Below are 15,579 nucleotides of genomic sequence, written 5' to 3' on the forward strand. Positions count from 1 at the left end.
CGCCATGTGGATTGTAGCAAAGTGTGGTTCTAGTCATCCTTACCTCTGCCCACCATCCAGCTCGTGGATAGGTTGGCCACAAGCGATTGTAAAAGCTGTAGGACAGACAGGAGGTGAGAAGTGGTAAAGGATTAGGGCAAGAGCTGAGAGGGGGTGAAAGAGGATAGAGTTGGTGGTGTGTGGAAGAATCCAATAGCTCAGAGGATCTGGGAGGGTCTTGGTGGATGATGGAGTGTTCCTGAGCACATTTCTTGCCTTAGGGTCCTGCCGTATATTGTTGAGGGGGCTGAGGGCTCTGTCATAACTGCCGAGTCACTGCTTGTTTGTGAGACCGAGGACATTGTTCGGGGCATGTAAGGCCTCCCTCTCCAACTCTGCCAGAGCCCGGGAACTCTAACATCCCAGCGGCTCTGCCAAGCCACCGTCCGAGGCCAAGCCCACTAGATAAGGAAGCTTCTCCTGGTGCTGCAGGCGGGAAGCGTGGGCTCCCTGGGGCGTAGCACAGCAAGGCAGCTGGAAGAAGACTTAGGCCCAGGAAGATGCCAGCCTGGGCAATGGGAAGGAGCTGGCTTGGGATGGTGACAAGTGACTCCCACACGCGGGAGGCCGAACAGCTGCCTCTGCTGAGACTCTTTAAACTCCGCCCTGGTGAAACCTGCAGCCGCATGTGGGGAGAGCTGGGAGGGCAGCATGGCATGCAAGACGCTCTTCCTCCTCCTGGTTTTGTTTCTTCTGTCCCTAGCATGCCATCGCCCTGGGGCATGCTGGGGCATAAAGAGCACTCTTCTCCACAGAGCCAGGTGGAAGCAACGGGCCGACTCTGACAAGCAGCCACAGCCAGCCACTCTCAGTGCAAGTCGCCGCCTCCTGTTGCACACACACCACAGAGGGGGATACACGGCGTTCTGCCTGTGGGTTCAGAGGAAGAGAAAGGCCTGACTTCCAGGCTGGCATCCCCATCCCAGCCAGGGCCAAAAATTCTAACCCACGGCTGGAGCACCGTCTATCCGGTTTATACCGCTCACACACAGCCCTGGGAATTGAAAACAAGCTTTTGTTTTATGGGGCACGGATGGCGTGAACCGGGAAGTTGGCTGATGCTAATCCAGAAGGAGAAAACGAGTCCTCATGATGTCAGAGGGACCACCAAGGTTGCCGTAGGCCTTCCCGGGTCTGTGTGGGGCGTGATATAAATCCGCGCCAAGATGGAGTCGCGTGTATGGTTTGCCTTGATTAACAGGTTTCCTATTCTTTTCCTGTTTGTCCCTTTTGTTTTGTTTTTCTTCTCCTGTTTTCTGTACTATTTTGTTTGTCTGTGTCGTTTGGCTCTCTGGGAATGCCTGTTCTCCTTCCTGTCTGCATCCTTCTCCCCTGGTCCTTTTCCTTTCCCTGCCACCCCCCCTGCCCTGCCAACCCACCCCATCCCCACTTACGACCCCTCCATGAGCAGTGGCCGCATCCATTACACTGAGATGTATGAAATGCTGACTCTCATGTCACCACCGCTAGGCCTCGGCAAGAGATGTCCCTCCAAAGTGGCATATAAGGTAGACCACCCCTTCCTTTGTTCTGGGCTAGAGACCAACAGGAAATGGGATCCAGCCACGGGGAGGAAGCTGGGCTGGGGAGGTGGAGGAGGGACCCAGGGAAGGAGGATATGATGAGACGGCAGGGTCAGGAAGAACCAGGAAGATGAAGTCCTGAAATGATACAAGGGATGGTTTGCAATGCTCTTCAACGTGGGCTTTTGTATGTGTTATTCTGTGTTTCTACAAGTGTGTGGCTTCTTGCGAGTGGGTTGCTAGAGAGGAAGTGTTAAGTAGCGTGTTTTGTTTTAGAGGAGGCAGAGTGGTGGCCTGTGGGATAGCATATATGGGCAACAAGGAAGCCTACAGCTAAGCAGCTCTCAGAGCATATATATAAAAAAGAAGCATCTCCAACCAGATAAGCAAAGGAAATAATGCAGAAATTCCTCGAAACATGGTTCAAGAAGAAATTTTTAGGAGAGAGGAAAACTCTTAACAAATTTCTTCCTCCATGACATGGGAAGGAACTGTGGCATGGTTCCTTCTAGGTATCAGAAAAAAGAGGAACATGACTTCTATCCCATGATACATGATGAAGGATGCAGCTCCCTTCCCCCATTAGCCCAGCTGCCCGGTTCTCTTGGGAGTGCAAGGGAAAGGGTGACAGTGGGCACAAGTTGCATCAGCATTAGATTTGCCTTATTAACATGACTAATTATGAGGCCAGGCCTTGAAGTTATGGGTGGATTCCCCATGGTTGCTTAGAGCAGCATTGTACGTTGGGAGTCACTTGCCGTTAGGGTGCTCATAGCTTTGGGGCCTGAGTTTTTTCTCCATAATTAGTAATAGTTACTGTTAATTCCCTTTTGGTGTTTAGACTGACCCAGAACTCTGGAGCTCTTTCATGCATCTAGGAATACACCACAGCACTGTTGCCACTTCTTTAGAAGTTTAAAGAAGTGGGAGAGAGATGGAACTCAGATATAAACAAGAAACTGGCTTTACGCTCTAAGACACCATGTCTGTGAAATCACGTTAGGTGAGATGTTCCAATGGAGTGTTGGAGACCCTGCCTTGGAAAGAGACGTGTCCCTCCCTGTTAGGCTGGTGGTTCTGCCAGAGGGCCTTCTGCTGCTACCTCCAAGTTGGGTAGCCACAGAGAGCATCTCATTGGAATGAGGCCCACAAGGCACCCTCATCCACCCTAGTACATGGCTCCTTGTGTGCGGCTTAGGGGCTGGCATCCTTTTTGCTCATGATGGCCACATCCAAAAGTACCAGGTGGTGGAATGTGGCTCTGAGTTCATTTAATTCCTAGGATGAAGCTTGGTGGGAGGAGGGGAGTGGGGATTGGAGGAAAAGTTAAAGGATTCCAAAAGCAAGATACTCTCTAGAAAGTGGATTTGGCCATTTCAGTTTGCTCCCTTCCTTTGGGTGAAGGGAGCAAGGCCTGCCCACTCTGCTCCTGCCTTGGTCACCCTGCTCTCATCCTCTCTTCTCTGCTCTCCCTGGCCTTCTTACCCTAGAGCCTGTTTGCACTCTCTTCCTTTTCCCTCCTGCTCCACCTCATTCTTTGGATAAGTTTGACTTATGCATGTTCAATCACGTGCTGGCAAATTTCATCTTTTAAAGACTCAAAAAGGGGGCATCAGGATGCATCTTTCAAGTCAGATAAGCAAAGCAAAATCTCCCCCATCACTATCTTTCCATCTGAGTTTGGGGGGTATTCATGGGACAAGTGGAAATATAGAGCAGCCTTGAACCACGGAAGGGAGGCACCTCCCGGAGCTGACTCCTTTCCCCGAGCCACTTCGTTTAAAAATCGCTTCCCATTCCTATTAAAGACATTCTTAGGACCATGGAGAAGTCCTACAGAATGATTAATCCCCCTTCCCTTGGAATTTGGCATCATTCCCTAGGAAAAAAAAATCAGCAGAAAATGAGCTTAAGTGAGAGCAGCGAGAGTAGGCATGGGACGGGATGGGGAATCCTTGCCCTTCTTTTTTGTCTCTGCATTTGACCTCTGCACCTTTCTTCCCTTCTCACCAAGGTTTCTTTCGATATTTTTTTCCTCCTGCTGCTTCTTTTTTCTCTTCCACACAGAGGTTGGTCCTGATGAACATGCCAGTGGCTGAAGACATGACAGTCCACTTCACCTCCACACTTATGGCTCTGATCCGGACAGCTCTGGATATCAAAATTGCCAAAGGTCAGCTTAGGAAGGAGGAAGAGGTTCTGGAACAACTCACTCAGGGTGGTGCAGGACGGAGATGTTTAAACTTTCCTCCATCCAACACTGTAGTGACCTGGAAATCAAATAGTAGGGTCCCAGTTTCACCTCTGATTCAATAACTGTAAGATTTTCTGTTTCTTCCTGGTGAAATGAACCGTTTGATCATTTCTAAGGCCTTAACAGTAGGTGATCTTCAGTGTCTGGCACGTAGTAGGCATTTGAGAAATACTTGTTTATTGAACAAATGAGTTTTAAATTTGTCCTTTTTTCCTTATGTGGTATCTTTAACATCCTGGAAGGTGTCTGTGGCAGGTGCTCTCATGGAAGTTCTTTGCACCTCTTGAGTTCTAATTCAGTGATGTAGGAGAGAAAAGGTTTACTACTTCCAGATGGACCTCCAGCCTTCCTGCTCCTGCCTGATCCAAATCCTTTTTAAATCAGTTCACTCAGACTGTGGAGTCAGAGTCACTGGAAGAATTGATGTATGTATAATGAGGCAGGAGAGGCTCGCTTGTGGCTCTTTCATTTTCCCCTCTGATAACTGAGCACCTGGGAAGCTTTTCGAATGAATTAGGAAGCTGATCCTGGGCTCGGGGCCTCAGATCTCTGTAGCAGGATATCCCTGAGTCACTGGAAGTGGGAGCCAAAATGTGTTCTGCTTCTTCAGCAGAAAGACCTGGTATGGCAAGATCCACTGTCACTAAGTGCCAAGATTTCCTCTGAGACTGGGAGCCGCCATGCTGATTCAGCTGCTGCCCCCACCCACTCCCTCAGTCCTTGTTATTTCTGTGTCTGCTCTGTTTTATTTATTAATAATTTTTCTTACTCTAGGTGGTGCAGACAGGCAGCAGCTAGATGCAGAGCTACAAAAGGAAACCCTGGCCATTTGGCCTCACCTGTCCCAGAAGATGCTGGATCTGCTGGTGCCCATGCCCAAAGGTGTGGGGTCTCCTCCTGGGTGTGTTTGTCCCTGGGGCCCCAGCATGCCCAGGCCACATCTTTTGGAGGAATACAGGACAATCAAGGAGATAAGGGAAGCCTGCTCTCTTATCCTTAGGAAACTAAAATCTCTCACTTCCTAAGTCTCTTTTGTCATTATTAATTGAAAACATTTTCTTTTTTTTTTTTTCTTTTCTTCCTGCTTTTTTTCTCCCCAAATCCCCCCAGTATATAGTTGTATATTTTAGTTGTGGGTCCTTCTAGTTGTAGTGAAAACATTTTCTTAAAATAGGTCACTGTGGTTGTGGGTGAAGCTTCTTGGGTGTATTGCTCTCTCCCTCCATGTAATACTTTTCAGCAAACCCTCATGCAGTTGGGAAAAAGGTGGTGTAACTTAGAGATGGAAGTCTAGACCAGTGGGAGGGGATGCTTGCTAATGTGTTGTTTACCATTGCCCTCATTGGGTGGCCATAGAGGCTCCCTGAGGATACATATGGGGACCTATTCACTTTGTATCCTCAGTGCCTGGCACATATGGAACCCTCAATAAACGTTGGAGGGATGGGTGGCTGAAGGGGCAAACCTGCTTCAGAGAGTGAAGAACAAAGGTTTAGAAGTGTCCTCACTCTCTCCCACCTGTCTTCTCCCTCTTCCTTTCCATGCCACATTTGTGTTTTTAGCCTCTGACCTGACTGTGGGCAAAATCTATGCAGCAATGATGATCATGGACTACTATAAACAGAGTAAGGCGAAGAAGCAAAGGCAGCAGCTGGAGGAACAGGTGAAAGTCAACAACAGCATGGTGGGTGGACCATGAGGAGCCACATGAGGGCCCCTGTAGGGATAGGCCTGTGCATCCCTCGGGCATGGTGCCCCGCAAGGGCTTAGAATCAGAAGTAAGGAGTGCAGGGTTCAAGAATTTTCTAGGATCGTGGGATTAGGAACCCAATGGGTCAAGGGTTAAAATGGTCAAACAGGGTATCAGTCCTGCTCCTGTTTTGCTCAAGCATGTTGTATTTTCCCCTATAGCTGACCCCACAGTCATTCGGGTTCCTTTCTTCTTCCCACTTTTAACACAGAAAAACGCACCCATGTTCCAGCGCATGGAGCCCTCATCTCTGCCTCAGGAGATCATCGCTAATGCCAAAGCCCTGCCTTATCTCCAGCAGGACCCCGTCTCAGGCCTGTGAGTATAACCAAGGGTCCTTGCTCTCCTGCCTGCATCCTGTCTCTCGTGCCATTGTTCAGTGCGGAAACCCATTGCCAAGAAGTGCCTGAGAAATAATACTGACTCTGAGCTGAATGCTCCTCTCTGAGGTCGAGAAACAATATTTTGTATCTTAAAATGGTTATTCAGCAGGGGTAACAGAAAAGCAGACTAAGCATGTTTGGTACTTTGGCCAACTCGAGAGACAGTGAGCACTGTGAATGGACAAAGGAAGAGGGGTGTATGTTAGTGTCACCACTTTCCAGACTGAAGCCTAAGAGGTTAAATAAGTTGCCCAAAGCCATATGAGAGTAGGAAGTTGAACTGGAATTTAAGCCAGTTATTTCTAAGTCCAGAGTCTTCCCATTATATTGTTATCTGTAATCAACAAAAGGAACCTTAGACTGGTGACAAAACATTTTTTTTTTTTAATTTTCTATATTGAAAGCAGAAACAGAATCCTTATTAAGGAATTTGCCAATTCTTCTGAGTTTCATGCCTTTGCCCTAAGTTGCTCATTACTCCTAAATGATCTATGATGATATACACATCTCATTATAACATTCTCTATCATCGGCAAGCATGTAGTGAGTACCCAAAGGGCATGAATCCCTCTACCCAGGGTAAATGAGTTTTTGTGGTCAGGTCTAACCCAGTGCTAGTTCTCATGGAACCAATAATCACTAAGTATCGCAACTCCAGTAATCTGGGGAGTGAAATTCAGAGCTTGGGAATGAGACCTCTGTCAGAATACCATTTGGAATCTCTCACACCACTGATTTCTTTCTGCCTGTGATGTTGGAGGCCCATTTTTGAAAAAGCCTTGTTTTCAGAGGTCTCAATCCAGCTCATTTGGAAGAAAAGAAAAGGACCAGAGTCACGTCCAGAGTTCGGTCATTTTTACAAATATTCCACGTGATGAGGTAGCAGGGTACAGATTCTGCTGTCTACAGAAAACAAGGAGCAGTGGGACCACCTCTTTAGAGGGGTTTATAGTGTTTTTCAAAGGTTTTTGGCTTAGAAATGGAGGACACCCCACCTCCATCTAGATCTGTTGTATCCACAGCAATTTGCTGCACATTAACTCCTACCATAGGATCAGTCCAGCTTCTCTACCATGTTTATTGATTGATTTACTCCTTGATTTGACCAATATTTATTGACAGCCCATGTGACCCAAAAGTTGGCTCAGGCACTGGGGCTTCAGCAGTCAGCATGATCACAAGTCCTTGTGGAGACAAATCTGAAAAAGACATTGCAAGAGTGATAAAGGTTAAGATGCGGACGGGTAGGCTATTGTGATGCCATGTAAGGGAAGCAGCGCACCTAGTTTGAGATCTGGGGAGGCTTCCCTGAGGAAGTACAAAACATTTAAGTGAGACTCAAAAGCAAGCTCTTCAAGAGAAGAGAAAATGTGTTAAAGTTTAAGGAACCTAAAAACTGCAGAGATGGTTGGAGCACAGAGAGCTCAGGGAGGTGGCAGGATTTGGAGAGTTACAGAGGGGCCAGGAGGTAGGAGCATTACAAGCAGAATACAGAAGTTCAATTTCATCCAAAGATAATGGGTTTTACACGTCAGTGACATGATCAAATTTCAAAGATCATTCTTGAATCTAGTGTGGACTCAGTGGATTGGAGGGGAGCAACTCAAGCAACAGAACACCGTTTAGTAGTGTAAAATATTGATGACTGTGGCTTGGGCTAACAGGATAGAAATGGGGAGAGAAGGTCAGATTTGAGAGCTAATTCATATATAGAATGAATAGGATTTGGAGGTTAATTGCTACATGGAGTAAAGGAGAGGGAGGACCCAAAAATTACCCTTGGGTTCCTGATTTGAGCCTTTGGGTGGATGTGGTACATTTCCCGAAATGGGGGCACTGGTGGAGCAGCAGCCTGGTTCCTCAGGACCATCTGTGTTTCTAGAACCCTGTATTATTCAAGGAGAGATTGCTCTTGGGGAACCATGGTAAACATGATGACAGGGCTCCTGTCTCATAGAGCTTACATCTGGTGGAAAATCAGAAATGAAAGAGAATTATTGGAAAGAAGAAAACTTGTCATTTTCAATGATTTAATTACAATTCTGATAAGTGCCAGGAGCAAAAAGGGCAGTACGATCTGAGTGCATGTGAGAGGGAGATCTGCCCAGTTATGGTGGGGGGAGAGAACAGAGAAGATTTCCTTAAGGAAGTAACTTTTGACAAGAATTTTGAAGGATGAATTCAAAATAGCATGGGAAGAGTTTTCAGGGGAGGAGAGAAGCATTCTGCACTTTGGGAACAGCCTATGTTCAAGTCTTAGTTTATTGAATATTCCAGGCTTCTTTCTGCCTTAAGAGAGTCCAGTGTGTCTGGAATTCAGGGAGCAAGGGGGAAAGTCACGCAAGAGGAGGCTGACAAGGTAGGAACCAGATCCTAAGAGAGGGCATGTTCAGGATTCTGGACTCTATCCTAACAACACTGAGAAGTCAGACAAGGTTTTCAAAGTAAGATGTCACTCTGAGTTCAAAGTATTCAACTCTGTGATTCCAAGGGTCCTCTCTACTTATTGGGAATTCTGCAATTGCTCATTTTCTGTAAGACGAAAGGGACCATTTCATATACAGCAGCGCTTATCTGGTTCCCAGTGGTGCTCAGGAGAAGGCACACTGAGGAAGATGACTGACAATTAAGCAGGTTATTTGAACATCAGATCACTTTCTAGCAGTTGTAAAAATTCAGCTAATGCCCTCACCAGCAGCAAGGGGACAGGTTGGGTGATTCTCTGCTATTCAGATCTTTCCTTGTGATCCCAATCTAAGTAAGAGTGTACCTGTGGATTAAGGAACTGGCAATCCTTGCCCATGCCTCCGATTTTCCATTGGATTCAGGGTCATCAGCAGTAGACTATCACTGGAAGAGACAATGTCCCATCGCTCCCTCCTAGCTCCACCACCACTGAGAGCTGCTGCCCAGTCGCTGACTGCTGTCCCTCTCCCCATAACCCGCATTCTTGAGTAGGTCAAAGATAACTGTTACTGTACTAGCAGCAGTGAATGGCAGCCACAGCCAAATTCCCAGAAAAGATTGGCTGCTTCTTTTTCTCCTAACTAACCCAGTGGATCCCATCGGCTGAGAGCGTCTGCAGGTACCAAACAGTGGTTTATTAACAGGCATATTGTGATGGCTCTCCATACTTTCATCCAGAGGCCTCTAAACACTTGGCCAACTTTGTCCCTGTCCTCTTACCTCATCACCATTTAAGCATCCTCATACGTAGCCATCATCCCAGAGGCTGTCACCACAGCACCACCTCTGAAATCATTCCACCTAGTCCAGAAACCAACAGACACAGTATCTGGCACAGAGTAGTCCTTCAATAAATGTTCATGGCAATGAATTGTTGAGTTTGGCCAGGGATGTTGGCACAATAAAACCATATTCTTACTGAGAGTGGAGGAGATTTTTTTAAAAGACCACGACTGCTTAATATTTAAACAAACTGTTCACTGTTTCAACTACGGCATTTTTCTGCCGAATGGAGAAACTGAGCAGAAACAGGTTTACAGTCAAGCATTGGGCTTCCATATGGCTGAGTGTGACAAATGATGTCATTTATCACAGATATGCTAGTCGCCAGCAGAATGATGAATGGTTCCACATGCAGGTTGAAAACAGTGGTTTCTCTTTTCTGATGCTCTTTTTTTTTTTTTTTTAATATTTTATTCTAGGGCCGGCCGACTGTAAGTTACCAGGCTTACAAGCCATCCAAGGCTCAAGACTGTTACCTTTGCTGGGAAGGAGGTCTTGTCTGGGTGGGAATTAGTAGTGGCAGCAATGGCATGATGGTTTCTCTCTCTCATGCACACATTATCTCTGAATTTGGCATTGCTTTTCAGGAGTGGCCATAGTGGATACCCTTCGATGAGTCCACTCTCCCCCCAGGAAATATTCCAGTTGGCTTGTATGGACCCAGCAGATGACGGACAGTTCCAGGAACAGCAGTCTCTGGTGAATGAACGATTTGCATGTCCTCAAAGATACTTCCTTGGCTTCCTGATCCCTCCCATTCTCATTTTCAAAATTTTATTTCATAGCCACGATCCATCAGGAAAACCCTCTCTGATAGTCCCACCAATTACCCTGGGAGTTTCCTGCCATCTCCGCTTTCGTAGCTGAGTTTCTCATGTTCTCTGACAAATACTCACCCTTCAGGTTTTACAATCCCAGTGCAGGAATTTATATTGCTTCAGGCCAAGCCCTCTTAATGTATGCCCTGATCATCAAATGTAGAAGCAAAAGTCACAAATAAAATCTTACCTTTGATAGGATAGAGAGCCTCAGGATGAATCATCAAAGAATGAGTGCCACCCACGGGGCAGTTTCGTGGAGCCAGGTACTGCTTAGGGGAACACAGGAATGCCACATGCCAGTCTATTAGCAGTGCCCGCCTCCTGATGAACTCGGGTAGCATGTGCAACAGTGACTAGCTGTCCACCAAGAGACACAGAAGAGTCTCTTACCTCTGCTTTATGTGGGTTCAGGCAAATTGGCCCTTTTGCTCACAATTCCACAAGGTCAAATACATTCTATGAGGTCCCTAAATTCACTCTCCTGATCCTAAACTTTTTACTAGCATAAATGATAAAATTCCCCAGAAATCTATTGAATCAAGTTTAAGCTTGGAGAAGAGAGGGCCGATTCAACTTTAGGTTTTGCTAATATGAAGCTAGAATCTGATTCCCAAAGAGAATAGACTTTACAATTATTGTTAGTTTAGGAGTCGTGAGATCAAGTTCCCTCCTGAGCTTGTAATTGAAGCCCAAGTGTCTATTGGCCTGGAGAGAAAAAGACAAAAGCCAAGATTTGCAGAAATCCATATAGATAGCTTGTAGTAAGTGAGTTCCATGTCATTTTGATTATAATTCATCTGGTTTTTTTCTCTCCCCTTCATTTCTCTCCTGACCTCTCCCCACTGCTACTGTGTACTGGTCCTGTGTACCCCAGAGCCATCCTGAATGGATAACGCCTGTGGAGTGCATGTCTAATGGAATGGGTACCCTTCAGAGGGGGCAAAACACTCTACTGGCTCAAACAAGTGGGTGCTTCCATCTCCTGTGACTCCTGACACAGGGAATTGTGCATATTTGTGTTGGGGAGACAGCTAGAACAGATCCCCCCAGTGTATGAGTGATTGCCTGAGGGTGTTCTCGGTAAGGCGGGTAGGAATCCATGGAATAATTCCTTGCCTTCCTCTGAGTAACTTAGCACCAAGACCTGGGGAGTAATTGGTACAGATAGTTTGATTCTTGAAAAGCCCTCTCGGCACTTTATAGCTTGTCTGCCTGGTGGTGTGTCTGGTGGGAAAATCTCAATAACATGTCCTCTCTTTCACAGGAAGCCTTTCTTTCTTACGTCATCGTTTCTGCGGGTTCCCCAGGGCTGAGCCGTAGTGCCAGGACTTTTGGATATGTGTTCATCTCATTGTCAGTACTGGTGTCTGTAATTCAATTCAGGTGTCAGCTCGTGCTACACCCTTACCACTGTGTACTCCTGCCCATCCCTCGGGGCCCCCTGCTCTACATCCTGAGGCGTGGCCATGATTTGTGTGTGCGCATACGGAGTGTATGTGTCTTGCACCACCTCTGACACCCATAGATTGCAGTGTTGTTACCACATCTGTTTCGAGTCAGACCTGTGTGCCATAGAACATGTGCTGCAAACACTATAACTTCCTCAAGTGCACACATCACACGTCCTGGGAAGCCAGTCCACCCATTCCCACCGGGAACCACTCAGCCAAATGTTCCTGGAGGCTGTGGGGGGTCTCGGGCACCCTTTCCTTTAGCAGTGCCCTACTCAGATACCCGGGTTTTTAGGGTGTCACTTCCTAAATATAAAATAGCTTTTTTTCTGGTATAATCTCCAGATGTTCAAGATGTTCCTAGGTCTCCTTGGTGGCTAAGGCAGCTCCACTCTTTATGCAGTGACACTACCTATCTGTATAGAGTGCCTACATTTGCTAAACTAATGTTCTTTAAACAGGAAAATAACATGCAAGAGTTAGACAGTACCTTAGGGCTTTTCAGTGCAACCTTCTAATGCTCCAGAGTGGCACCGTGCTGTACAAGAGCCACTGCCCACGTGTGGCAATGGAGCACTTGAAATGTGACTAGTCCACATTGAGATGTGCTATATTTATTACATGTGGACATGAGAATATTTGGATATAGTGAATTAAATAAAATATATTAAATTTCATGTCTTTTTATGATTTCTGTTGGACTGCCCTAGAGCACCCCTGGCAGGTGGCCACCGACCGCATTTTTTGGGTGTGTTCAATCATAAGAAAACTCTTAACTAATAAAATCGTGTGTCTTAGGTTTGAGGAGATATATTTGACATCAGAAATTGGTGACGTTCCTTAGAAGACTGGTTCCTATTTAATTAATTGATAAATGACTTCTTCAGATTAAAAGAATAAACCCAACACAACCAACTCTCAGAAAGTAAACTTCACGTATCTAAAACATATTATGCCCAATAATGTTTGTTTTACAAAGCTATAAAATCTGAAGCATTCTTAGTGGTAAAGAAGATGACACTTGACTAGAAAAGATGGTCTTTACCTCTCAATCCCAGTTAGAGCTTTCTGTTTGGGACATCTGGGGTACCACTTATGTGCACACATAAACACACATGTATCTACACATACAACTGAGACCTTAAAGATGCAAGTCTTTCTTCTAAAAGCCATTCTTGGTTTGGAGGAGGCAGAATCATTCACTGGAGGTGAGAAGCAATGAGATGGACCAGGTCCCACAAGCTTGGCTGTGTGTTTATTTCCAGGAGCCAGAGGTTAGTGAATTTAAAAGCGTGCAGCCCTCTAACCATGGCATCTACCTTCCTTCGGACACCCAGGAGCATGCGGGATCTGGGAGGGCATCCTCTATGCCACGCCTGACTGTGGATCCCCAGGTAAAAAGCAACCACCACCTACCATACGCAGTGGCATCCTGGGCTCTATTGAATTGGTGGGTTATGAAAAAACAGCTGATATTTTCAGGTGAGCCCCTGACTTGCCCCTACCCCTTCTATATAAGCAAAACCCAGCTTGTGGGCCTTCTCTGTAGAGCCATCTCCTCCACAATGTGTTTTCAGTGAAGTGCTAACCACGACAGCCTAGCCAGCAAGATGGCGTAACTCCCTCTGGATGGACTCAGCATCCTCAAGACTCAACCAGCCATGCAACAAATATTTTCCAGGATTTTCCTTGTGTATTTTTCCTTCCTTTCCTCCTTTCCTGGCTCCTCCAGCACATATGCAGTTACTTACACACACAGCTCTGTGTCAGGACTGTCTGTCCTAAGCAGTGCAGGCCATGCCTCATTTCTTTGTCTGTTTTCCTGGTTTCCTTTTTCTGTCTGTCTGTCTTACATCAAGTTTTGACAGAGACAAGAAGTTTTTGTGAATCCGTTTTAACATCTGTGGCAAATCTAAATGCCGGAGTTTAGGTGGGGCTAGGGTGGGACTGGCGCGAGAGAGAGCAATGCATTCTTAGCAGCTGTTCAGTTACAAGCTCTCCTCAGCCTTCATGCTATAGGGCAGGGCCTTCTCTGATGAGGGCAAAACACAAAAGCAAAGCCGTGCTTCTTTCATGGTGTAGACTTTTGGACAATTGTCCTCACATAGTTCAAAGTTCACTGAAGGTCCTGGCTGAGCCCCTGTGGGATGTGGCTCTCTGGGAAGTTTGCAGAGTACACTCAGCTGCTTGCTCTCCTGAGCGTAAAGAGAAGACTCTGGACCAGTCCCAGTGACTGTGTTAACATAACGTAAAGACAGTTTCCAGAACAACCTCCTCCAGCTGAGGTCTGAGCAAGAGGGATTCAAGGGAGGTTGCAATTTGCCATCTTCAGCAATCTCAGTCCCACTTCTTCCTGACCTGGAGACCCTTTCAGTAATTAATCCAGATGTTGTGTTCCTCTGGGGGCTCATCTTTCCAGGTGGTGACAGATCCCAGCTCCATGAGACGATCATTTTCCACTATTCGGGATAAGCGTTCCAATTCCTCATGGTTGGAGGAATTCTCCATGGAACGAAGCAGTGAAAACACCTACAAGTCACGTCGCCGGAGTTACCACTCCTCCCTCAGGCTGTCAGCCCATCGCCTGAACTCTGACTCAGGTGAGGAAGCCTTCGCTGTCTGCCTCTTTTCGGGCTCATGCCCTGACAGGTGGATTCTGACAAGGGCTGCAAATCTCTGGAACAGAATGCAGATAACCACACAGGTTGAGGAGAGCTGAAGGAAGGAAGAGTGCTCCTTACCAAAGGGGATCCTCTGTCTGACTCACATCATGAAACAAGGTCGCAAAGCCTTCTGTGTTCATCACAAAGGCTGGTGAGATTCCTTTCTTCCAGGGTAGGACTAGAGAAGTCATTAAAACTGGGATTTTCAGGTGGCTGTCTGCAAAACCCCTGGGGTCCCTTAGGAATGTAGTCGGGGTCCCTTAGGAATGTAGTCGAGACCCCCTGGCAGGGGCAGGGGGCTTTAACCCCAACTCCACTTCCATCCAAATAGTGCTACCTGAAATTATGGATTGGAGTTTTGTTTTTTAAGGAGAAAAGGCATACTGATTGAAGCAGACTAAAGATTTTCTGTTTCTAACTCTTTATTTTACTAGATGAGGAAACAGATGAAAAAGCAGTGACGTGCCCCATAGAAGAGAGTCAGGAAGAGGCAGAAATGGGACTAGAAGTGAAAATCCTTTGACTGCAATCCCAGGATGCTCACCCTGGCATTACATTAGCTCTGTCATTATTTAATTCACAGCAACTTCTCAATTCCCTCCTACTGGTGCCATCTTTCCCCTAAAAAGTCCCATTCTCATGTTTAGGACGTAGAGAATCCCTGGGCCATATTGTTGGCAAAGATTCTGTCTTAATTGTGTCTCGTGTAAACGGAAGCAGAAGAGAACCAATTAACATACACGTCTTTCCAGTGGCAACTTGCATATTCCCCTCTTCACAAGAGGGTAATTTTCCAACCTCCTGCCTCCCTTTCAGATCACCTGTTGACGTGCCTGGAAAAGCCAGGATTCTTTAGGGTCCAGTCCCAGGCTGTAAGACTTCTTTTTATATTTAGTGGCCAATATGGTTGGAGTCCTGATCGGTGCTTTTCTTATATCTCACAGGCCACAAGTCCGACACCCACCGCTCAGGGGGCAGAGAGCGGGGACGATCGAAAGAGCGAAAGCATCTTCTCTCTCCTGATGTCTCCCGCTGCAACTCAGAGGAGCGAGGGACCCAGGCCGACTGGGAGTCCCCAGAGCGTCGTCAGTCCAGGTCTCCCAGTGAGGGCAGGTCACAGACCCCCAACAGACAGGTGAGCATAGAGAGGAAGCTGAGCCTGTGCAGAAAGACAGGGAAGGGTGGTCTGTTAACATTAGGTGCAAAATGTGGGCATCCAGCCCCCACACAGACCTCCAGTTTCACAGGAAACTACATCCACTGTGCATAGAGTTTGGCTACTTAATGCTTGTTACTCGGAAATTATGTGAATTCACATAAAACCAGATAGTCCCCCAAGAAAGACAATGGTGTCTAGAGGTCATTCCACCCCAGTCCTGAGAATCCTGAGGTACAGAGTCACAAATAAGTTCACAAATGTCTCAGCCAGATTTTGGAGGAAAGGAT

At 46.6% G+C, this 15,579-nt stretch overlaps 1 protein-coding gene across 2 annotated transcripts in view; it reads left to right on the forward strand.

Annotated features, from left to right (window-relative positions):
• The window catches only part of CACNA1E (calcium voltage-gated channel subunit alpha1 E), a 475,091-nt gene that overhangs the window by 449,512 nt on the left and 10,000 nt on the right, over window positions 1–15,579 (forward strand). The window contains exons 40-48 of one of the 2 annotated variants that reach the window (XM_023640670.2): window positions 1,451–1,547; window positions 3,630–3,735; window positions 4,591–4,698; window positions 5,379–5,479; window positions 5,778–5,884; window positions 9,786–9,897; window positions 12,736–12,864; window positions 13,890–14,070; window positions 15,078–15,268. In XM_023640670.2, coding sequence (XP_023496438.1) covers window positions 1,451–1,547; window positions 3,630–3,735; window positions 4,591–4,698; window positions 5,379–5,479; window positions 5,778–5,884; window positions 9,786–9,897; window positions 12,736–12,864; window positions 13,890–14,070; window positions 15,078–15,268 — 1,132 coding nt within the window. The remainder of the gene's footprint in view (window positions 1–1,450; window positions 1,548–3,629; window positions 3,736–4,590; window positions 4,699–5,378; window positions 5,480–5,777; window positions 5,885–9,785; window positions 9,898–12,735; window positions 12,865–13,889; window positions 14,071–15,077; window positions 15,269–15,579) is intronic. The other variant, XM_070267841.1, reaches the window with a different exon arrangement.

The sequence above is a fragment of the Equus caballus genome, chromosome 5, assembly GCF_041296265.1.
Source record: "Equus caballus isolate H_3958 breed thoroughbred chromosome 5, TB-T2T, whole genome shotgun sequence".
In the NCBI taxonomy this organism is placed as follows: domain Eukaryota; kingdom Metazoa; phylum Chordata; class Mammalia; order Perissodactyla; family Equidae; genus Equus; species Equus caballus.